Source organism: Dama dama, chromosome 33 (genome assembly GCF_033118175.1).
Source record: "Dama dama isolate Ldn47 chromosome 33, ASM3311817v1, whole genome shotgun sequence".
NCBI lineage: Eukaryota > Metazoa > Chordata > Mammalia > Artiodactyla > Cervidae > Dama > Dama dama.
The window spans coordinates 21312572-21337621 of record NC_083713.1 but is presented as its reverse complement, the minus strand read 5'-3'; the positions used below and the strand labels follow the sequence as shown (position 1 = coordinate 21337621).

Sequence of the window (25050 nt, the reverse complement as noted above, 5' to 3'; positions counted from 1 at the left end):
AAGCTTAAGCTCCAATACTTTGGCCACCTGATGCAAAGAACTAACTCACTGGATAACACCCTGATACTGGGAAAGATTGAAGGCAGGAGGAGATCAGTCCTGGGTGTTCATTGGAGAGACTGATGTTGGAGCTGAAACTCCAATACTTTGGCCACCTGATGCAAAGAGCTGACTCATTTGAAAAGACTCTGATGCTGGGAAAGATTGAGGGCAGGAGGAGAAGGGGACGACAGAGGATGAGATGGTTGGATGGCATCACCAACACAATGGACATGGGTTTGGGTGGACTCCGGGAGTTGGTGATGGACAGGGAGGCCTGGCGTACTGCGGTTCATGGGGTCACAAAGAGTCAAACACAACTGAGCGACTGAACTGAACTGAAGGCAGGAGGAGAAGGGGACAACAGAGGATGAGATGGTTGGATGGCATCACCGATGCAATGGACGTGAGTTTGAGCAAGATCTGGGAGTTGGTGATAGACAGGGAAGCCTGGTATGCTGCAGTCCATGGGGTTACAAAGAGTTGGACATGACTGAGTGACTGAACTTAACTGAACTATTGATAAAAGTGTTGAACACTGCAAAGTTTAGTACAAAGCCAGCTGTCTCCCCAGGGCAAGGCAAACTGTCTTCCAGGTTGATACTGATGAAATACTTAACACTCTTGGACACAGCTGTAACCTGACTGAATGGCCATTCAGTTCACATTTCTCCACTTACCTTAAGAGAGTTATTGTGAATGTGTTAATCAAATGACTTCCTGAAATCCCAATAAATTTTGTCTGTGGCACAAACCTAGAATTTTCTGTTAAATAATCATCTCAGAAAGCAAAATAAAGTGAGTTTAACACAAGTTTTTTTTTACATAAATCATGTTAGCTTTTGGCACTTCTGTCTTTATTCTCAAATGGAAATAAGTTTTCAGTTTTTAAGTCATTATGCAATTTTATAAAAATCCATTTTAGAATTCAATAAGCTATTGTTTCCTGCATCTACTAGTTTTCCTTTATTTATGGTTTTCAAACATTCACATATACCAACTATTTTTAACATTTCTCAATCATAAAGCCATGTTTTGCCATTAGTAGTAAAGAAAAGTGAAAGTGTAGTCACTCAGTTGTGTCCAACTCTTCACAATTCCATGGACTCTAGCACACCAGGCTCCTCTGTCAATGGAGTTCTCCAGGCAAGAATACTGAAGTGGGTTGCCATTCCCTTTTTGCAGGGGATCTTCCCAACTTAGGGATCAAACCTGAGTTTCTGGCATTGTGGGCAAATTCTTTACTAGCTAAGCCACCAGGGACCCACTGCCATTAGTAGAAAGAGGTAGATAAATCCATGTATCTCCGCACAGACAGGGTATATTTGCATTAATCTGATGAGCTCTGGCAAAGTGGCTGGGAAACTGATTTACTGCATCAAAACATAGCTCATTCTCAATTTTGTCTTTGTTGATTCCTTTTTTTCTCATCTTCTAAATATATGAATGATTGTGATCTTGACTTTAAGTTCTCTAATTTTCTCTCTATACTCTTCCCCTCAAAGATCTCACCACACTTTCATACCTAATGATCAATGAACTTTTACTTAATCCTCAATCTATAGCCTCATATATTATCTCTGTCAGGATTTCTGAACTTTCATTTTCACTGATGGACATTATCACTTGACTTTATAATCACTACCATGTGGCAACCCACTCCAGTACTCTTGCCTGGAAAATCCCATGGACGGGGGAGCCTGGTAGGCTACAGTCTATGGGGTCGCAAAGAGTTGGACACGACTGAGCGACTTCACTTCACTTCACTTCACTTCTTTACTTCACCATGTGGGCAAACAAAGTGAGCATCTTGGAAGAGAGAATATAGGGATGTACTATATCCATTTAACTACATGTATAGCACCAATTGTCCAAGTCCGTAGGGTGGGGAGCCTTCTAGGTGGGAAATTTAAGCAATCACCACAAGACTTTATCTTCTAAAATATCTCCATAATAGATAACCTTCTCTTGGGACAAATCAGATTTAAGGTAAGTAGGAAGTGGATAAAGATTTTGAACACAGCGCTTGGGCTATGAAAGGCATTTCTGGGAAAGGCCTTTGGGAGGGGATTTGGGCAGTCAGGGGGCAACTTGGTACCTTTGAGAATTTGGGGATGACAGGTGAGAGAGAACAGAAAGGTGGTGAAGAACACTTTTGCCCTTTCCATTTTTTTGCCAAAGCAAATGTCTGAAGAACATCTTACTCCTCCAACCAGGTGATCAGGATCAGTGGATGAAGGCCCAGGGGCTGTCCTCACTCACTTTGATAAAAGCATTCCCCTGAATTTTGTGCTGTGAAAGTACTTCCATGCTACTCCTTTATTAATCATTGTGTAACAGATGAATGGCAAGAGGGAAAAAATTTGGCATGCGAATCTACAGTATCATTACATAATAACTTATTTATATTTGTATGCAGCAGTTTCTTAGAACTCCCTTTCCGTCTTATGAAAAAAAGCTACATGGCTGAAATTCAGGAGAACTGGGCTGCCAGCCAACCCAGTTCTGATACTACTTTCTGTGATTTCTGGAGGGCAAAATACTTCATCTCTTTTGGCCTCAGTTTCCTCAACTGTAAAATGAGATTCGATCAGATAATTGTTAAATTCCTTCTAGTACTAGAATTCTGTAACTGTAAATGCAAGTCTTAAATAGCTCTGTGATTTTAGGCAAGGCTCTTATAGTCTGTGCCTCTGCCTAACCTTAGGGGTTTTCAGATATTCCTGTGGATTTAGCTTCAGTGCTCACCTTAGGGAATAAAACACCACCACTGATCTGTTGGCAGTACAACGGGCACTGCATTTACTGAATGGCCCAGTTTCACCAGCTGCATTGTTGGAGTCAGAAAAATGAGAAGCGCTTTACTATCTCCAGGAAAAAAATCCTGTGATGAATACATTCTTGCAATAGTTTGGTGGAATTGTTCTTTCTGACTCAAATAACGTTTTGGAGAAAAATAACCTTGTGTAAGGGTATTAGAATTGAATCCAGTGACTTCCAGATATGTTTTTTATTTGGTGCTTCTGGTTATCTTCCCACATGGCATTTTAGGAACTCATTACATTGGACGTATAATGCAAATGACAGAGACAATAAGAGGGCAAATATGACTGAACTGTTTAACAGAGAAATTTACTGCCGCCCTTTCACTTTGCCAGTTGTGCCAGAATGCATATGTGAAATAAGGTCAATGAGATCTTGACAGTTGTAATCATGGATTTTCACTTTTATCCTAAATGCTGATGATCTATCATGTCTTTTAATTTATATTAAAGTAAAAGTGATTTCTCAATGAAAATAAATCTTGCTTTATTTAAAAGGAATATGTTCCTTTGATTTCTTTCTAAGAAAAGCAAGAAAAGGCATTTTTACTAAGTATAAATGAGTGTGTTTCAGTAGCAATAGCTTTTGTTTCTAATTTTAGTAGATATATGTTGTTGACAATGTAGAATCTAAAAAAAAAATCATATGATGTTGAATTTAGTATCTCTGGCAGCTTAGTTAAGAAAATGTGATGCATTTAATATTATTCTTTATTATTTCGACTAGTTGGTCTCAATCAAAGTTGATTTCCCCCCCGCGGGGACCTTGATAACTTCTATAGACAATTTTCGGCTGTCACAAGTGGTTGGAGAGTGGGTACTGCTGGCTTCTAGTCCACAGGGGCCAGGGGTGCTCCTACACACCCTACAATGCACCCGGACAGCTCCCACAACAAAGGATTCTTAGGGTCAAAGTGTCAATAGTACTGAGGTTGAGAAAACCTGATTTAGACAATCAGAGTAACCAAAGATCATTTGATACAAGACTGAGGTCCAGCTAAGGTTTGGCAGCTGTTCTTTGCCTCAGAGATGAGCCAGGGTTTAAATGCTACAAGGCCACCCCACACAAAAAAATGTTAATTTACTTAATATGGTACTTGCTGCCTGGTGGTTGTGTAATTGCATGAGACCTTGACATAGATTTAACCTGCATAAAAGGACCTATAAGGAAGTTCTAAATACCATATTTAATTTAAGAAAAGATGTCTTTCTCCATGAGACGATGGCAATAAGTGGGGAGATTTTTTAGACTCTCGTGCCACAAAAGGTATATTTTATTTTATTTGGGAGCAGTTGAGAATAACGTTGACTCTGCTTGTCCCTTCAGTTCCTTGGGAGAGAGACAAACACTGGCAGCAAACTTGGCAATGCATAAAATCAAGAGCTAATTATAGTCCAGGAGCTATGAATAGATAGTGAACAACTTATACTGAAAATCCATAATGATGCAATTTAAATAATGCTTCTGAAATGTATTTGCATTTTGTGAGTATTTGCAGTTTTTGCTACATGCTTAATTTATATGCCTGCATAGATTTTAAAATAATTTAACATTTCTATAAATACTTTAGTGTTTATCTTTCAGTTGCATTCTATGTTTTAGTACATATTCCTAGAAATATCGTGTTAGAAGTAGATTCTATGGGAACCAGATACAATCTAATTTCATGTATTAAGGTTTTCCAATGGGTAGTGTAAAACAACAAAATCATAGCTTGGTGGTATGATAAAGAGGGAGAAGTAAAATTTGAAGTTGGGATTGAAAGGTCAACAAGAAAGGCAGTTAAACATTGGAGAAACAAAAGTGTGGGGCAATAGTGTGGTGTCTGACTGACTGTCCCAATGCCACTGTGAAATGCTATGGTTCCAGTATTCAATGGGAGAGACTCTGAGGTCAAAGCACCCGTGATAGAAGAAAGACTAAGTAATGAGTAGAAAAGAAGGGAAAAGGACATTCACTGCATCCACACTGGAAGATTCAGAAAGATAATAAGGCTTCAATTCATTTTTTTTTCAATGCACAATGATGCTAACCTCAAAACTAAAGTAATAAGTATCTGAGGACACGTGGATTTCTTTACCTTATTCCTTCCATCATTGAATATTGTCTGCTTATTTCTTGCTGGTTCTTTTAGTAGGTCAACGCAACCATCATGGAAGTCTTCCAAATTCAGATTCAACTTTAAAACATCTCCCTGCTGTACAAAGTGAAGATTAGTGAGAGCCTGGGCCAGTAAAGTTGGCAGTCATTCAGCAAATGTATCCATCAAAAGGCTGGCGTACTCCCATGAAATGATTTATACAGTTATTTCCAGGTCTCATTCCTCTTTGATAAAAGTTCACTGCCAGTAAAAATTGGCTGTTCAAAGGTCCAGCAGGAAGAAAGTTTTTGCTATAATAGGGGAATACCAGATACTTTACCTGCCTCCTGAGAAACCTGTATGCAGGTCAAGAAGCAACAGTTAGAACTGGACATGGAACAATAGACTGGTTCCAAATTGGGAAAGGAGTATGTCAAGGCTATATATTGTCACCCTGTTTATTTAACTTATATGCAGAGTACATCATGAGGAATATCTGGCTGGATGAATCACAGCTGGAATCAAGATGGCCAGGAAAAATATCAACAACCTCAGATATGCAGATGAAACCACCTTTATGGCAGAAAGTGAAGAGGAACTAAAAAGCCTCTTGATGAAAGTGAAAGGGGAGAGTCAAAAAGTTGGCTTAAAACTCAACATTCATAAAACTATGATCATGGCATCCGGTCCCATCACTTCATGGCAAATAGATGGGGAAACAATGGAAACAGTGACAGACATTATTTTCTTGGACTTCAGAATCACTGTGGACAGTGACTATAGCCATGAAATTAAAAGACACTTGCTCCTTGGAAGAAAAGCTATTACCAACCTAGACAGCATATTAAAAAGCAGAGACATCATTTTGCCGACAAAGGTCCATATAGTCAAAGCTACGATTTTTCCAGTAGTCATGTATGGATGTAAGAGTTGGACTATAAAGAAGGCTGAGCACCAAAAAATTGATGCTTTTGAACTGTAGTGCTGGAGAAGACTCCTGATAGTCCCTTGAACTACAAGGAGATGAAACCAGTAGATCTTAAAAGAAATCAATTCTGAACATTCATTGGAAGGACTGATGCTGAAGCTGAAGCACCAATACTCTGGCCACCTGATGTGAAGAGCCGAATCACTGGAAAAGACCCTGATGCTGGGAGAGATTTAGGGCAAGAGGAGAAGGGGTGGCAGAGGATGAGATGGTTGGATGGCATCACTGACTCAATGGACATGAGTTTGAGCAAACTCCAGGAGATAGTGAAGGATAGGGAAGCCTGGTGTGCTGTAGTTCACAGAGTTAAAAAGAGAGGGATGTGACTTAGCTACTGAACAAGAATATGGCAACAGAAGCTACTCTATACCACCTGGAACATGGGCATTAGATAGGCCTTAAAGAAACAGGCATACTTCTCAAAGTGTACATGTTATATCAACTCAAAGGATTTGGGCAGACATTCACTGGGGAGATTCAGCTCTTACCTCCAACTCTAAAACTTACACTGGTTTATGTTATTTGATAAATTACTCTGCTTTAGTATATACTCTATATCTAATTCCAAAGTGGAATGCAAATTAGTACAACCACTATGGAAAGCAGTATGGAGGATTCTTAAAAAACTGAAAATAGAAATATCAATTGATCCAGCAATCCCACTCCTGGGCATATAACCAAAGAAAACCATAATTCAAAAAGATACATGCACCCCAACATTCATTACAGAACTATTTACAGTAGCCAAGACATGGAAGCAACCTAAATGGCCCCTGACAAGTGAATGGATAAATAAGATGTGGTACATATATGCAGTGGAATGTTAGCCACAAAAAGAATGAAATAATGTCATTCACAGCAACATGGATGGACCTAGAGATTATCATACTAAGTGAAGTAAACCAGACAAAGACAAATATCAAATGATATCATTTATATGTGGAATGTGAAAAAAAATATACAAATGAACTTATTTACAAAACAGAAAGAGGTTTACAAACACGCAAAGCATACGTATGGTTACTGAAGGAGAAAGGGTAGTGGGGGGCTATAGATTAGAAGGTTGGGATTAGCATATATACATTACTATACATAAAATCAATAGCTAACAAGGACCTGCCATATAGCACAGGGAACTATACTCAATATTTTGTAACAACCTATAAGGAAAAAGAATCTGAAAAGGAATACATATGTGTGTGTGTGTGTGTGTGTGTGTATCTGAATCACTGTGCCACATGAAAATAACATGATATTGTAAATCAACTATATTTTAATAAAAAATATAATAAAGTGACAGTTGTGGAAGGAGTATTAGATTTTGAATTATAACTAAGGTTCTACTCCAGATCCACCACTACTAAGTGTGAGTCCTCAAATAAAGCATTTTTACCCTCTCTGATTTTTAAAACAAAGAAAGCAACATCTACCTTATTACTATCACAAGGTTATTTGGAAAACACTGAGGTGATATTTATGAAAATCCTCTGTAAATATCAAAATTCTACACAAAGAGAAAGGATTATTATCACTATTTTAACCTTGACAGGGATTTCCAGGCCTGATTTTTTAATGAACTCCTGCAAAAGAGAGCCATAGAGTCATCCTTAAAAACAAAACCCAGACATTTATGCTCTCATAGAAACATCTGTAAAGTGTTAGCATCCTTTGACAGGGTTTTGTTTAGGCTCTAACTCCTAAGGGCAATGCTGATGCCTGTTTCTCTTGCCATAGAGGCCCTTCCTCATTTCTATATCCACCCAAATCAAACTTTTTTGAGCTACTGATTTTTTTTTTTTTCTGTACCAATCCTTTGGGTGTTTACTATAAATGCCAAAACCTTTATGGAAAACCTGTTTTAGGCAAAACATATTGTTAAATGTCGTGTGGGATGCTGAACTGAACAGGGTTTCCTCATGTATAATCTAGGAGAGTGGCTGGATGATCATAGTAGATATATATGCTGATTATGGTAGGAAGGAACACTGGTGCTACAGCAGATCAGAGAGGGAGTGACACAGCTAAGAAAGGAATTGTGGAGGGGGTGATATTTGCATTTGGCCTTGAGAGAACCATTTAGATAAGAGAGATGGAAGGTCGTGTATGTGTGAAGTACAGTAGTCCGCCTTTATGTGTAGAAGATACATTCCAAGACCCACAGCGGATGCCTGAAACTGCAGAAAATACTATGTATATGTTACTACATTTTTTTCCAGTACATACATATCCATGATAAAGTTTAATTTATAATCAGGTAGGGTATGTGATTAATAACAGTGACAATAAAATATAACAAGTATAGCAATATATTATAATAAAAGTTATGTGACTATGGTCTCTCATAATTTAAAACATAAAAAATATTTACTTTTGGAGTTTTTCATTTAATATTTTCTGATTGAGGTTGACTTCAGGTACCCAAAACTGAGGAAAGCAGAACTGTGGATATTAAGGGTCGACTGTAAAATTTAGAAGCAGACCTGGCAGTGTGGGGCAGGAGGTCAGAACCAACCATGAGTGGAGAAGCACAATGGTTTGGAAAGACAATCAGTTCCACAACACTGGAAATCCTTGAGTCTGACCTTCATTTGGTAAACAAAGAAGTCTGTAGGGAGGTGTTTTGAATTTAAAAATGACACAAGCAGTATCATCTAGCAGGAGTCAATAAGTAGGAGGCTCCTGACTAGCAAAAGAGAATCCAATGGAAGGTTGGGAATGAGAAAGAGAGGTACCATTCTGACTCCCAGGGGTGTGGAAGGAAGGGGGAAAGTGGAAGGAGGCAGAGAGTGGAAACATCTTTCAGGAAGAATAGCATGAAGCAGAAAAGCTGGAAAGGCGTATCTCTTTAAGAGAGCATATTTTTTAAGTGGCGCTCACTTGGAGATGTGCAACATAAATGGGAGAGGTGCTGCAGATGGCAGCAAGAGTGAAAAAGAGCAATGATATTTTGGGCTGCGTTTCAAAAGTCAGGAGAAGGGACACATCCTCAGGGGTTGGGGTAAAGGTGAGGAGGAAATGAAAAACGTTGAAAAAGATAGTATAAAATGTAAGGGGCATTCATACGTTACTGGTGGCATTATAATTGCTAAACATTTATGGAAAGCAAAGAATTTTTGTGTAGGTAATAATACAAAAGAAAGAAAAAAGTTTCATGTACAAAGATGTTCACTGTAGTATTTTTTGTTGTTGTTGTTCACAGGATGAATTTCTTTCTTTTTATTATTTTTTTTTCCATTTATTTTTATTAGTTGGAGGCTAATTACTTCACAACATTGCAGTGGGTTTTGTCATACATTGACATGAATCAGCCATGGAGTATAGTATTATTTAAAATGGTAAAAATGGGAAAATGTAGATTCTCAACCAAAGGGGAAAAAAAAAACAATTTGATTGGATGCCCACTGAATTAAAAGCTTAGCAAACTATTTTGAAGAGAATGTTACTCAAATATCTGACATGGAAATTCATACAGAAAAAATACTTGCTGAAAATAAATATAAGTCTGCTCCAAACTGCAAGAGCACCATTGTGTCTCCATACCAACAGAAATCACAGCAATAATCATGGGTGTCTTCACATTCAGTACTCAGGGCTATCCTGTGATTAGTTTCCTCTGTTTCCTGCATTTTATGGATCAGGAAATGGAGACTCAGGGTCATTAAGAAATATACCCTTAATAGATTAAATCCCCATTCACAAATACAATAATTTGGAGAGTTGGTATTCCTAGGCGGCTGTGTTTTACCCTAGAGTCTGTACTCTTAATTACCTTACCACTGTTTCAATCCTAAATAACTCGTTCTTTCATTCAGTTATGAAAAGAACACTAATGAAATCAGTTTGGAAATGACAAAGACAAAAAATACATATGTGTGTATACATACATAGGTATGTACGCATGTATATACATATATTTCTCTATTTTAACTGGATTTTACCTAGACAAATCATAAACATATTTATTTTTACCATCAATTTTATTATTCCATGAAAGATGCTAATGATTACTTTAATATTTCCACAAAGCTAAATGTTCAATGACTATAATACCTGAAGATTAGTTTTATTTTCTCTGGGGCCACAATTTGGAAGAGAATAAAATAACTTATGTTCATTATTTATGAATGAAAACATAAGGATACTGACTGAGCAACTGAACAACAATAATATAGACTTTGATTTTAATGGCACACATTTATCCATTAGGATATGATCCATGAAAACGTAAACAAGACACCTTAATTGTGCTTAACCTTCATTCTCAGCAACATTTTTCTCTACAGTGATGGGAAAGAAACAGAATTAGCTATTAAAAACAACCAAGTAATTATGTTAGAAAGTTGTGAAACAAATGTGCACATAATGTCTCTTGAGAATTTGCATTAGAACATCTTTGCACTAGAAGACACTTGGTCCACACATTTTAATTTTTATCTTTTAAACATACATATTCTGGTAAGAAAAAATTACCTTCAGCTTTTCTTCAAGCTCTGTGAGAAAGCTACATAATTCAGTGATAGATTCAAGAACTTCTTTGTGTTTGGCCACTATTTTCTCAGCATATTTCTGCCCTTCTTCAAAACCTGGGGATAAGAAGGGTTAAAATCATTTTTAAAGGTCAAATACTTAGCAGAAAAAAATTCCAGGCATTAATTTATCCCAGTGTCTGACACTGGGCCTATAGATAGTAAGCACTTACTAAATATTTGTTGAATAGACAAAAGCATCATTGGAAAAACCAAGTATTCTAGAAAAATGTTTACATTTGCTGTACCGTGTCCCTCTTATGTAACCTAAATAGTGTTGTTATATTAATATTCATAAAGCTCCACTCTAACCTCTTTTTTCCTTTTCAAAACATTCAGTTGTTCTTCACTACCTAGAAAGTATACAGTCAAGGCCCTCTGTGATATAGTTTCGACCTGCCTCTCTCAAAAATATATCTCCCTAATTCCCTCACATATTTAATATCTGACCAAACTAAACTAGCAACTTTTCTCTCAAAATCCCCACAACCACTGACTATGGGAATACCCATACCCCTGTTTCTGTTGGGACAAATCCTACTCACTCTTCAAGGTATACCTCCAATGTCAAGATCTTTGTGGAAATATTCTTCATCTTTCCCAACTGGATTTTCCTCTCCCTATTGGAGTAATAATACAAGTATCTATTGTGTAGTGAGTGCATCTTATTTGTCTGTGGCTAGGTACTTTTGGAGAAGGAAATGGCAACCCACTCTAGTATTCTTGCCTGAAGAATCCCACGGATGAAGGAGCCTGGTAGGCTACCGTCCATGGGGTCGCAAAGAGTCGGACACGACTGAGCAACTAACACAACACCCACAGGTACTTTATATGCATTAGTTAACAAAATCTTCCTCTAGAAGGTTCTACTGCACTGTCCAAATGAGGAATCCCAGCCTCAGAAGAGACTCTTCAGGTGACCCAGACAATAATTGAAAGAGCAGAGATTTAAACTTAGACTACTGGACTCCACAGCTCAGATTAAAAAATATTATACATTGTTATGGACTGAACTGTGTCCCACCTAAAATTCATATATTGAAAACTCAACCTCCAGTATCTCAGAATGTAAGATTATTTGGAGATGAGGTCTTTAAAGGGAGATTAAGTTTAAAAAGGGGCCACTGGGGTGGGGTGCCAATTCATTATGATTGGTGTCCTTAAGAGAAGATCAGAGAACCTGGGTTGCTTGTGCACAGAGGGATGCCTATATGAAGAGGGAGCAAGAGAAGAGAAGCCTTAGTAAAAGCCAACTCATTGAGCCCCTTGATCTTAGGCTTCCAGCCTCTAGAGAGGAAATTAATTTTTGTGATTTAAGCTACCCAGTATATGGTATTCTGTTATGGCAGTTTTAGAAAACACGCATTTTAGACCTTTCTCACTGCATTTACCATATTGTGACTTCTAGGCATAGACTGTGGATTCCTGAATGATGGAAATAGGTTGTATAGGTCTTTATATCAATCACAGCTCCATAATATCACCTAATGGCAGAAAGTGAAGAGAAACTAGAGAACCTCTTGATAAAGGTGAAAGAGGAGATTGAAAAAGCTGGCTTAAAACTAAACATTCAAAAAACTAAGATCATGGCATCCGGTCACATTGCTTCATGGTAAATTGATGGGGAAAAATGGAAACAGTGGCAAACTTTATTTTCTTGAGCTCCAAAATCACTGCAGACAGTGACTGCAGCCTTGAAATTAAAAGACACTTGCTCCTTAGAAGAAAAGCTGTGACAAACCTAGGCAGCATATAAAAAAGCAGAGACATCACTTTGCTGACAAGGTTTGTATCGTCAAAGCTATGGTTTTTTTCAACAGTCGTACGGATATGAGAGTTGGACCATAAAGAAGGCTGAGCATTAAAGAATTGAAGCTTTTGTACTGTGGTGCTGGAGAAGACTCTTGAGAGTCCATTGGACAGAAAGGAGATAAAACCAGTCAATCCTAAATGAAATCAACCCTGAATATTCATTGGAAGGACTGTTGCTGAAGCTGAAGCTCCAATACTTTGGCCACCTGATGCGAAGAACCGACTCACTGGAAAAGACCCTGATGCTGAGAAAGACTGAGGGCAGGAGAAGTGGGTGACAGAGGATGAGATGGTTGGATGGCATCACTGACTCAATAGACATAAGTCTGAGGAAACTCAAGGAGATAGTGAATGACAGGGAAGCTTGGTGTGCCACAGTCCACAGGGTTGCAAAGAGTCAGACATGGCTTAGTGACTGAACAAAGTACATAATAGGTACTCAAAAAATGTTTTGAGATAAATTTATTTGTATTAAATTCTAGGTTCAATAACGATGCAAGATGATATACTATTCCTAAAGTACCTTACCTGATGCAAATTCTAAAAATGCATAGCTTCCAAACTGAACAGATGAAAACTCAATGCTGTTCATTTATTTATTCAGTGATTCATTTAGTCATCAAATAATTGTTAAGCACTTAGTATGTACCATGAAGCAGTGAATTAACAGGCAAAATCCCTTTTCTCAAGGAGCTTATACTCCGGTAACGAGAGCCAGACAACCACATATAACCATCTAATATGTCAGTTGGTGATAAGGTCAGGAATACAAATAAGGTGGAAAGTGGGATTTTGCAAGACAGGAGGACAATCACAACTTCTATAGGATCCTTGTGCTGAACTTCAATAGGCACTTAAACCTAGTGATAAAATATATTTCTCTTACCCTCAAGGAGCTTATGCTCAGTTGAGAAGACTGACAAATGGAAAGGTAATTATGCTACAGTGTAAAAAATATAATTACTGAAGAAAACATAAACTGCTTCATGGGAGTGGAGTGCCTCCAAAATTTTTTAGTACACTTATACAGTAGGAATGAAACATAACATTAGTTTTCTTTAATTTTTCAATTCATATTTTATTATTTTTATGTATTTACCATTTCCTTTGGAAAATCATTAATAATTCATTCTCATTAATTTAGTATTAGCTAATGCAATAGATGGTGTTCGAGAAAATTTTTATGGCTATCTATGGAGAGTGAGTGAGTGTTTCATGTAACAAGAGAGACCATCCATCTGGCAGCAGCTGTGGGCAGCCACATGAAGCACTGTTGCTCCAACTTTGGGGGGGCCAGGTTTGCCCTGTCACTAGGAATTACTCTTGTTAATTACCTTGTAGTTAACAGTGTCAAGGAATTCATGAAATTATTCTTCTTGCACCCTCAAGGACTGTCACCCTCGAATGGGCATTTTAAATGGGGGCCTTCTTCACATGGAAAGGCTTTTCAGACTAACAGTCATGGAGAAGAGGAAAGCACAATCCATGAGATGATGCTGTGAATTCTCCCATTTATTCCACAGGGGATCTCAGGTGGCTCAATGGTAAAGAATCTGCCTGCAATGCAGGAGACACCAGAGACATGGGTTTGATCCCTGCATCGGGAAGATACCCTGGAGGAGGAAATGGCGACCCAATCTAGTATTTTCGCCTGGAGAAGCCCATGGGCAGAGGAGCCTGGTGGGCTACAGTTCATAGGTTTGCAAAGAGTCAGACACGACTGAGCACACATGTACTATTTATCTTCAAATGAAAGGAAGATGAGGGGAAGACCTTTCAGCTCTTACTTATATCCACAAACCTTAATCCTCATAGAAACATGAGGGCTGTAGACCTCAGTCTTAGCTTTCTACCTATTTCAAGGACTATGGGAGTTGTGTATGGTTTTTGAGGACTCACTCTAATAGAAATTAGCTTTCATTTTTGCCTACATAAGCTGAGTACTATTCTGGTTTTAATGGGAGAGAAAGGGAAGAGAGAAGGAGGGCTTACAAATGGTCATTAAAAATCCACCTGCTTTCATCTCCTGCAGCCAGGAGTTCCTTCCTCTATTCCCTATTATTCACTTTTGCTCTTATCTTGAACCTTTTCCCAGAATAGGCTGGCATAGTGAGAACCCTGAGGGCTTGCCACGCTCTGCTATCTGCTAGGTTCACTAGAAACGTGTTCAGTGGTGAATCAGTGGGTATCTTAAAAGAGATGTCACCATATAAGCGCTGAGCAAGGTCACTGATCTCTTGAATCCTTTCTTCTTGCTGAGGCACTGCGGGTGTGATAAACTTTTTGAATTGCTGGTGGAGGATCTCCACTGCTGCCTTGGTCTTGCATTCTGCGGAATACTTTCCCACTCTTACAACTGTGGCACTTGCATCTTCATACCAAAAGTGACACTAAATAAAAATGGGAGAAAGCACAGAGTAAAGAGACACCATCCTCCCAAATTTCTTCATTTTGCCCACTGAAGTAATTAATGTGAACTCTTTTTAAGTCCTAAGAAAGTAAATATCACAACATGATCATATACTTTTGCACTTGGAAATTAGTATATGTGCTGCCGAAGCGAGCACTGCACTTGGAAATTAGAGTCAGATAAGAAAGTAGAAGTATGGAAATCAATTTGATTTTTCTGCTTTCTTAGATTTGCCTGAAATATAATTCCTAAGAGAAAAGTTGCAGACTTACAAGAACAGGCATTCTAAAAAAAGCATTTGGCACTAAAAAGAATGCAAATATCAGCTAAGCATAAGAAAAAGCTGAAACACACAAAATCCAGCCTATTTAATTGAAATCATTAACAATATATGGATAAAGTTTTGCCCAATTAACACTCCAACAAATAAATTCTTTTAGGAATAAGATTTAGTCTGTAGATGAAGGAAATATCATTTGAAGAATAGCATTTGACCTTTTCTTTATAGAAAATAGTCATATTTTCAAAGCATAGTGGAGAATTGAGACAGTTTCTCACTAAAAATAAATAACTGTGATGAAAGAAATGTGTCTGACCAAGGCCAGAAGCACTTATGCTGAGTGAGAAATAGAAACACATGACTCTGTTAGGAGTTGGCTTTAAATAAGTGCCATAGAAGTACAGCAAACCTATACATCAGATATGGAAGAATGATCATTTCAATCCTCCTAATGTGGTGTTAAATCTAAAAGCTCTATTATTGCATTAGTGGGAAAGAGAGAGGTTTTGTAACTTAGAATTATGGGCTACAAAAAATGCTCAGGAACTTCAAGTGTAGAGTTTCTTCACTATGAAGTGTGCAAATAATGACTTTAACTTGCCAATTTCATATAATTTATGTATACTTTGCCATTTATCCTCTTGATAAAAATGAAATAATACCAATAAGAATTTTTATACCTGAAAAATCCAATTATCAACTGTCTCTCTAAACATTCTCAAATTCTGTGAAATAAGTCATTATTGATTATTTTAGCGGATATCCGACAGTGAATATAATTAACTTCATGATGATTAAACATCTTGAGTTGATGAGGTTATGGAGAAATGAGAATTTCTCCTATGTTTCTGGTAAGAAGAGTTAAATTAGTAGAATCTTTCCAAAGAGCAATTGGACAATACAATCAAAACCATGTAACATGTATCCCTTTGGTACAGCAGTTCTGCATTAGGAAATTATCCTAAGGATATAATCATGAAAAGGAGCATGATGTATGAATTTAATGACAATAATAGCTAATGCAGTGTTGTTCTAAGCAACAGAGAAGTTAAAAAAAAATTACAATACAGATAACATGACAACAAGAAGAGAATACCTCTTCTATCAACTCCTGGAGATGCTCAGTCAGGTCCAAATTCTTCCTGTAATCTGTTACAACTTTGTCAAATTCATCCACATGCTTCTGCAAATCCCTCATGGCTTCCAAAAGGATATTCTCTTTATTATTTGGATAATTTAAGAAAGAAGTTTTATTCTCAACTTTTTCCATTTTCCTTTTCAAACCCTGGGCAAAAAAAATTTTTTTTTAATGACAATCAGTTTTTATTTACTCAGCTAGTTAGTAATTAAATATTGAGGGGAAAACTTTGAAAAACTTTTGTAGTTTCCATCACTTAATATGTTAAAATAATAATTATTAAAACACATTTTGGAAAGAATAGGTTTCCTTTCGGATAGTTTATTGATTCAGCATTCAGCAAATATAGAGAAAATTTACTCTACAGCAGGATCTATTCAATAGTTTGAGAACGCTATGATTTTTTAAAAAAGACAAAGACCATAAAATCAAATATTTTATTGCACTCAGCTCACTGTCTCCCGAGAAAGCAATCAAATTAGCCAGCATAAGCAATAATCAGGAAAGGTATTAGGGCCTGCAGGAGCAGTGGAAGAAGCTCCTGATATAGGTGAGTGCAAGGAAAGAAAAAGGGGTGTATAAGAGGTGTGTGTGTGTGTGTGTGTGTGTGTGTGTGTGTGTGTGTGTGTATAGTGGGGAGAATGGGAGCAATGAGGCTGGATAGGTTTGACAGGGATCATTCTGGAGATGCTTCAAGAGATAAATCAATAAATTATATATTTTACATGAAGCACCCAATTGTTATAAAAACTAAAAACTATCTTTTCAATTCTAATGGTATAAAAAAGCCTAAGAGTTAGGCATTTAGAATTGAAACGCAAAATAATTTTGCAATAATCATAGCACACACACACACACACACACACCCATAAGTATATTCTCATTACCTGTAGTTTTTCAGCATACATATCCACTTGTTGAATTTGATATTTGAGAGCTTTTAAATTTCGAGCTTTTTCATTTTTCTTAGTGTAATTAAACTTCAAATTGTTGAATTTCTTTTTTATTTCTTTGAATGATTCTTTGAGCTACAGTTCAATAAAAAGAAATCGGTGATTTCCTTAAAATGAGAACACTGATATTCATTTGCAATAAATCAAGATATCTATACTTCAAAATCTTTATAATCTTTGAAATGTATCCAGAGTGATTTTCAATAGAAAGCAAGTCTGCTAAGTGAATATATAATGTGAATTTAAACATATTCTCCAAGTATGCTGCTGCTGCTGCTAAGTCACTTCAGTCATGTCTGACTCCGTGCCACCCCATAGATGGCAGCCCACCAGGCTCCCCCATCCCTGGGATTCTCCAGGCAAGGACACTGGAGTGGGTTGCCATTTCCTTCTCCAATGCACGAAAGTGAAAAGTGCAAGTGAAGTTGCTTAGTCGTGTCCAACTCTTCCCGACCCCATGGACTGCAGCCTACCAGGCTCCTCTGTCCATGGAATTTTCCAGGCAAGAGTACTGGAGTGGGTTGCCATTGCCTTCTCCGGGTATAGGTAATTATAAATTGTTCTTAGTATTTTTTGAATTGTAATTTATAATTAGGATTACAGTTATAGACCATCCTTTGGCCTTCAAACAAGAATAATTTTGTGATAGATTTTTAACAACTCTAATTTTCTTATTTGTATTTATTTGACATTATTTTACAACTCATTCTATTCTCTCTGTGCTAATATTTGTCTCAGATCCTTCCATATTCCACTGCTCTTACAGTTATCATGATAAACTTATTAAGTCTCCCAGGAGCAGTTCATGTTGCAGAGGTCAATGGCATGTTAACATTTAGCCCAATGAGGACATTCAGTTCAGTTCAGTTCAGTCACTCAGTCATGTCTGACTCTTTGCGACCCCATGAATCGCATTAATGAGGTAGAAAAGGAGACCCAGTATGAGAGTCAGTAGGAAAAGGGCTGTATTTGTTCAAATCCAATTAAAAATTATTTTTCACGGACAGTTTCCAGAAGGGATTTACTTCTTAGATATAAATCATTAACTTCAAGAGGGCCTTCAAAAATGGGATGTAAAGTGACAGTTGTTGCCCATGGTGGCTATGCTAACTTGTGCATAAACAGAGTATGTGGCTGTACACTGAAAACAGGGCATAGATGATGACTTTCTTAAAAACAAACAGTTCCGCTTTATCAGTGAAGCAAAATTCTAAGCAGTCCAGTTCAATTAACCACACGGCTTTCTGTGCCCTTCTCCAGATTCAAGAAGGATAAACATATTGACAGGCAGCTCACTCTATAATGTCAGCAAAGAGAAGTACAGAGAAAATATAAAGCATCTCAGATTATACGGGAGCATTTAACAGCCAAGAATGAACAATGTCATGGTTGATAAATTTGAGCTATGACAAGAAGTCAGGAAAACATTAAAATTCTTTTCAATGACAGCAAGTAAATTATTTGGGAGGGAATAAAGGTTGTGCACATGCTGGATTTTAGGCTTAAAATGCAGAAAAACTATCTGCTCGAGAAAATGCTCATTTTCTCAATTCTTATTTCAAATTCTGCATATTATAAAGACAAAACTCTGATCTTTAACACTTTCTGAAAACAACAATCAATAAAGCCCTAATTGTATACATGGAAGTTATTATATTGATTCAATTTTTGCATTTGCTATACTTATACTTCTATACTATACCTATACTACACTATATACTGTGTTGTTTATATGACAAGTGAAATTGTTGAGCATTAGCTTTAAATCACAAGCACAGAGACCACATAAAATATTCCAGTTGATAAATTAGTAATATTATAGAGAAGTGGAAAGAATTATAACTCCAAAATTTGAAAATTATTCCTCTATTAGAACTCAGAAAAAATATTTAAAAGATAATATTCAGCTGCTATGTTTACAAAATAAACAATTCATATTTAAAGTTTTTGACAGTGGATGTGTTAAAATGCGTGTGTTTGATATTAGTGGGAAAGCACAAATGAGGACAATTTTATGAGGTTAAGATATGAAGAGATAGTAGTACAACAATGTGAATGCCCTAAAATCACTTATATGTACTCCTAAAATGGTTAAGATGGTAAACTTTATGTTATGGGTCATTCACTACAGTTAAAAATACAATTTTTATTTTTAATAACAATAAATAAAATAAAAATGAAAGGAAAAATATGTATAGTCACTAACATGTATACAATACATGTATACACTAACATTTATTAGAAAACAAAGTTTTATATTCTTTTTTACCCCTTACTGTACCATAACATATATTATAGACTTCAGTCTGGACAAAGGAAGAGGGACTCTGTCATCAACCTGATAACCACTGAGTTATGCCCACTTGTTTAAATGGGAAAAAAATCAACATCTATTTGAAAACTACGTGATAAATGAAGAAAGGCTGAGCCTTAACCTTTTAATTCTAAGTGATGACATTTAAAGTCTACTTTGGATTAAGAAATTTGAGGCTGATAAATGATAAGTGCAATTTTATTTCTGTTTGCCTCAGAATGTATGCACTTTCACTGAAGATGATTTATAAGGCCAAAGAATGTTCATGGTGCTGTGGGTATGTGAGATGGGATCATTTCAGACATATGATCTCCTTTGACAAACTTGCTGGCACTTTTCTCTTTTGGTCCCACTGGAAATCCATTTAAATCCTGAACTTTTCCCAGCTCAAATTCAAGACTATTGCAGATACAAGTTGAAGGCAGCAAGCATGAATTACCTTCAGCAACCAGATTTTCAAAAAAAAATCTAGCCATGTCTAATTTTCTTACCGGTGCATTCTAATATGAAAACATCCCATCTAATACCCATATAACTTGTTTATATGTATTTTTTTTTTAAAAACTGAGTGCCATGGTTGCTCAGCTATGGTATCATTGTTCATGCATGCAGCTGTTTTAAACTTTAGTTAGCTCATCAACAATGGGGAATGGTGGAGATGGCCAAGACAACTGCTCAACCAGAGCACAGAAAGGAGGAAAAACACCCAAAGTTTGGGGCAAGGAAAAATTTACCCTATTCAAAATCTTTAAATGTTGTTATAATTTGTATTGTTAAAATTTCTGAAAGTCTTAAGAAAATCAGGGGAAAGATACTTTTTAAAATGCACAGTGTGATTTTCCTATCTTTCCACTTGTCCAGCTCCTCCAGAGTTGCTGTGGAACATAGCTGTAATTAGAAAAAAAAAATCATTAAGACCTAAAACTGCAGTTCTTTTGAAACTAACATAATGAGCATCTTCACCAAATTTCCCAGGGAGCAGTAAACCTCTCTCAGGGTTAGACATAAACAAAACTTCTTAGGAAGAAGTAAAAGGGAACAAAATGGACAACAAAGAGGCTGGCTTGCTATTTTAGTCTTCACGAAACTGGCTGAGGCAACTTTGGCATAAGGATTCATTATTTGTGAGTCTGTTGTTGGCAAGGCCAATTTCCGTGAGGGACATGGGACATTTTAATACTAAGACAACGTCTTTAAAACAAAAGCCTTTCATTAGAACTACGGCACATGATTGGCCAGAAGCAAAAATACAAAACAAGTAGTCCATTTCTCTTAATATCCATTTCATGAGCTTTATTTCTTGCCCACCATTTTGCCTACTCCAGAAAAAAAAAAAAGTTTTCTGATGATCATTTTCAGTAACAGAAAGAAGGCTATAATGTTACAAATCCCCAGGGATGCTTCATTTGAAATGAAGTGGCCCCAAACTCCTAATTTAACCTAAGTGACTTGCTATAATTATTAATGGTAACTTTAGCTTTAGTTCTGGAGAGATTTCAGACCAGACTTTCTTGGCCTCCTCCTGTTCAGCAACCACATGACTGTCTTCCTGCACTTAGGACAAGTCTTGTAGAAGCAGAAAGTGGGGCAGTTTGGAAGGAGAAGACAATTGCTCCATTTTAAATTGCAGGTGGCAGCACATCTTAGTAATAGCTATTCATCCACTCTGCAAGTTTTGTGTGTTCACAATATATTTACATTTTATTTTCTGAACATGATAGCCATGATTTGACAATTTCAGTTTTTTATCTTCTACAGTAAGAAGAGTAATTTTGCAGCTGTTAAACACCAAACTTCCAACAGATTTTAACCCAATGGAATGGACAGTTCAGAACAATTATAGTCTTTTCTATCCTCTTATAAATACCAACTAAATGGACTCACACTGGGGTCTGGTGATGAGCAGTTGTGATTGTGAAGTCCCTTGGGCTTTAAATTGCCCTAAACTATTAGTTTCCTAAGGACTGTGGTGTTCTATGGCTTGGGAGACAGTGGTCACATAATAATATTTGTTGAATGATAATAATTTAGTTTTTCCTTAAAATGATAAATTAATACCATCAATTTTAAAAATAGTAATTAACTGCACTATACCATAGTGCTGCCTCATCTACGCCCTCTTTTTCTGCTTCCTTTCCTGACAATTGGTGACTGTCCATAGTCATTTGTCAAAAGCAAAAACCACACAGTGTCAGAGGGTTTCCCTGGTGGCTCAGTGGTAAAGAACCCGCCTGCCAGTGCAGAAGATGCGGGTTTGATGCCTGGTTCAGGAAGATCCCCTGGAGAAGGAAACAGCACCCCACTCTAGTATTCTTGCCTGGAAAATCCCTTGGACAGAAAACCCTGGTGGGCTACAGTCCATGCGGTCGCACAGAGTCCAACATGACTTAGAGACTAAACAACAATATAAGGAAAGGAGAATGTCAAGGCTGTATACTGTCACCCTGCTTATTTAACTTATATGCAGAGTTCAGTTCAGTTCAGTTGCTCAGTTGTGTCCGTCTCTTTGTGACCACATGAACCACAGCACGCCAGGCCTCCCTGTCTATCACCAACTCTCAGAGTTTACCCAAACTCATATCCATTGAGTTGGTGATGCCATCTAACCATCTTATCCTCTGTCGTCCCCTTCTCCTCCTGCCTTCAATCTTTCCCAACATCAGGGTCTTTTCAAACGAGTCAGTTCTTCGCATCAAGTGGCCAAAGTCTTAGAGTTTCAGCTTCCACATCAGTCCTTCCAATGAATATTCAGAACTGATTTCCTTTAGGATGGGTTGGTTGGATCTCCTTGCAGTAGGAGATATGTACTCTGCATATAAGTTAAATAAGCAGGGTGACAACATACAGCCTTGATGTACTCCTTTTCCTATTTGGAAAAGTCTGTTGTTCCATGTACAGTTCTAACTGTTGCTTCCTGACCTGCATACAGGTTTCTCAAGAGGCAGGTCAGGCAGGTTAGGTGTATGCAGAGTAAATCATGAGAAAAGCTAGGCTGGACAAAGCACAAGCTGGAATCAAGATTGTCGGAAGAAATATCAATAACCTCAGATATGCAGATGACACCGCCCTTATGGCAGGAGAAGAACTAAAGAGCCTCTTGATGAAAGTGAAAGAGGAGAGTGAAAAAGTTGGCTTAAAGCTCAACATTCAGAAAACTAAGATCATGGCATCCGGTCCCATCACTTCATGGCAAATAGTTGGGGAAACAGTGGATGACTTTATTTTGGGGGGCTCCAAAAATCACTGCAGATGGTGACTTCAGCCATGAAATTAAAAGATGCTTACTCCTTGGAAGGAAAGTTATGACCAACCTAGACAACATATTGAAAACCAGAGACATTACTTTGCCAACAAAGGTCCATCTAGTCAAGGATATGGTTTTACCAGTAGTCATGTATGGATGTGAGAGTTGGACTATAAAGAAAGCTGAGTGTAGAAGAATTGATGCTTTTGAACTGTGGTGTTGGAGAAGACTCTTAAGAGTCCCTTAGACTGCAAGAAGATCCAACCAGTCCATCCTAAAGGAAATCAGTCCTGAATATTCATTGGAAGGACTGATGTTGAAGCTGAAACTCCAATACTTTGGCCACCTGATGCAAAGAGCTGACTCATTTGAAAAGACCCTGATCTCAGAAAGATTGAAGGCAGGAGGAGAAGGGGATGACAGTGAATGAGATGGTTGGATGGCATCACTGACTCAATGGACATGAGGTTGGGTAAACTCTGGGAGTTGGTGATGGACAGGGAGGCCTGGCGTGCTGCAGTCCACAGGGTTGCAAAGAGTTGGACACAACTGAGCGACTGAACTGAACTGAGTGTTATTCCTTGTGTATGTATCTATGGCAGCAGCATTCCTGTATTCTAACTTATTGCTGCTAATCTGCCTTATCTCCTTGGAACTAAATGACAGAAGAATAAAAGAATCTGTGTAACTGGAACAAGAAACTATGACATATGGAATACATACAAACATACATACATATATATTAATATATATATATGTGTGTGTGTGTGTATATATGTGTATATATGTGTGTGTGTATATATATATATTCAATTTCTTTCCTGATGGGTAAGATGTTGGTACACTGTAGAAATTTCAGGCTGAAGTAACATAATTACATGAAAACTTCTGTTTGCAAAATTTACTTTGAGAAAATGAATTCCAACCCAATTCTGTCATTACTATTCTTCTCTGCAAGGTAATTGTTTCTGACCCATAATGAGACTCCAGTGACAAATTTCCATTAACATAAGGTAAACATAAAGGAAATTTTTTGGTCAGGTTGCAAGAAGAAAACATGTTCAATATTAACTTATTAAATTTCTAAAGAAGTGTAAAGAATAAGGAACTGATGATGTTCTGTCATGTAATAAGGCAAAGAACATCTATAATGCTTTGTGTATTAACAACTTATTTATACTGCCAGGCAAGAAAATGTATAGTGAGATTTAACATTCATGCATACAAATATATCTTTGTGTGAAATGAGTGGAAAAAACCTCCACAAAATCTGGCAGTCTGAAGGTTGTGTTCTTTAGTAGACAGTTCAAAGTCAGTGAACCTTCAAGAAGCACTTTAAATGCATTGAAGCAAAATATTGAGTTTCAAAATCAACTTAAAAAATCAAATGCTCGGTCTACTTCTCTGAAGGGGTACCTGACTATATTTTTCATGTAAAAAAATTATTGCAATATATTGATTTTAATTTTATGTAATTTTAAGCACTTGTACCAAATACTACTACTAATAATAATAAAAAATTTTAAGTATCAAATATTATTACCGCTCAGTCTGGTTCTGACATTCACAATACAAACTAGGCCACACATATCTTTATTTTACTAATTAATAGTCCCAATAGGCACCACAAAAGCCAGGTTGTGTAGTCTTTGTAGTGCTGCAAACACTATAAAGTGCCTCATTTCAGCAGCTGAGGAAGGTTTCTTGCTACAGGTTACTAATGAATAAGTGGTCAACCACAGAGTCTTCAAAAAATAAGAAATTCTGTACCATCTGAAAGCAGTTCTTGTTGGTGCCTTTACTTTAAAAAGCACTCTTTAAGATTAAAGGGAAATAGATGAATTCTTAGAAAAGTATAACCTTCAAAAACTGAACCAGGAAGAAATAGAAAATCTTAACAGACCCATCACAAGCATGGAAATAGAAACTGTAATCAAAAATCTTCCAACAAACAAAAGCCCAGAACCAAATGGCTTCACAGGTGAATTCTACCAAAAATTTAGAGAAGAGCTAACACCTATCCTACTCAAACTCTTCCAGAAAATTGCAGAGGAAGGTAAACTCCCAAACTCATTCTATGAGGCCACTATCATCCTAATACCAAAACCAAACAAAGAATTCACACAAAAAAGAAAACTACAGGCCAATATTACTGGTGAACATAGATACAAAAATCCTCAACAAAATTTTAGCAAACAGAATCCAACAACATATTAAAATGATCATACATCATGACCAAGTGGACTTTATCCCAGGGATGCAAGGATTCTTCAATATTCAGAAATCAATCTAGGTGATACACCATATTAACATAATGAAAGATAAAAACCAAATGATTATCTCCATAGATGCAGGCCTTTGAAAAATTCAACACCCATTTATAATGAAAACTCTCCAGAAAGCAGGCATAGAAGGAACATACCTCAACATAATAAAAGCCATA

At 37.1% G+C, this 25050-nt stretch overlaps 1 protein-coding gene across 1 annotated transcript in view; it reads right to left on the bottom strand.

Moving 5' to 3' along the window:
* The window catches only part of CCDC141 (coiled-coil domain containing 141), a 231040-nt gene that overhangs the window by 8249 nt on the left and 197741 nt on the right, over positions 1–25050 (bottom strand). Inside the window, exons 18-22 of the mRNA XM_061135268.1 lie at positions 16984–17124; positions 16055–16243; positions 14475–14658; positions 10401–10513; positions 4943–5059 (exon numbers count right to left, since the gene is read on the bottom strand). Of these exons, the coding sequence (XP_060991251.1) occupies positions 4943–5059; positions 10401–10513; positions 14475–14658; positions 16055–16243; positions 16984–17124 (744 nt within the window). The remainder of the gene's footprint in view (positions 1–4942; positions 5060–10400; positions 10514–14474; positions 14659–16054; positions 16244–16983; positions 17125–25050) is intronic.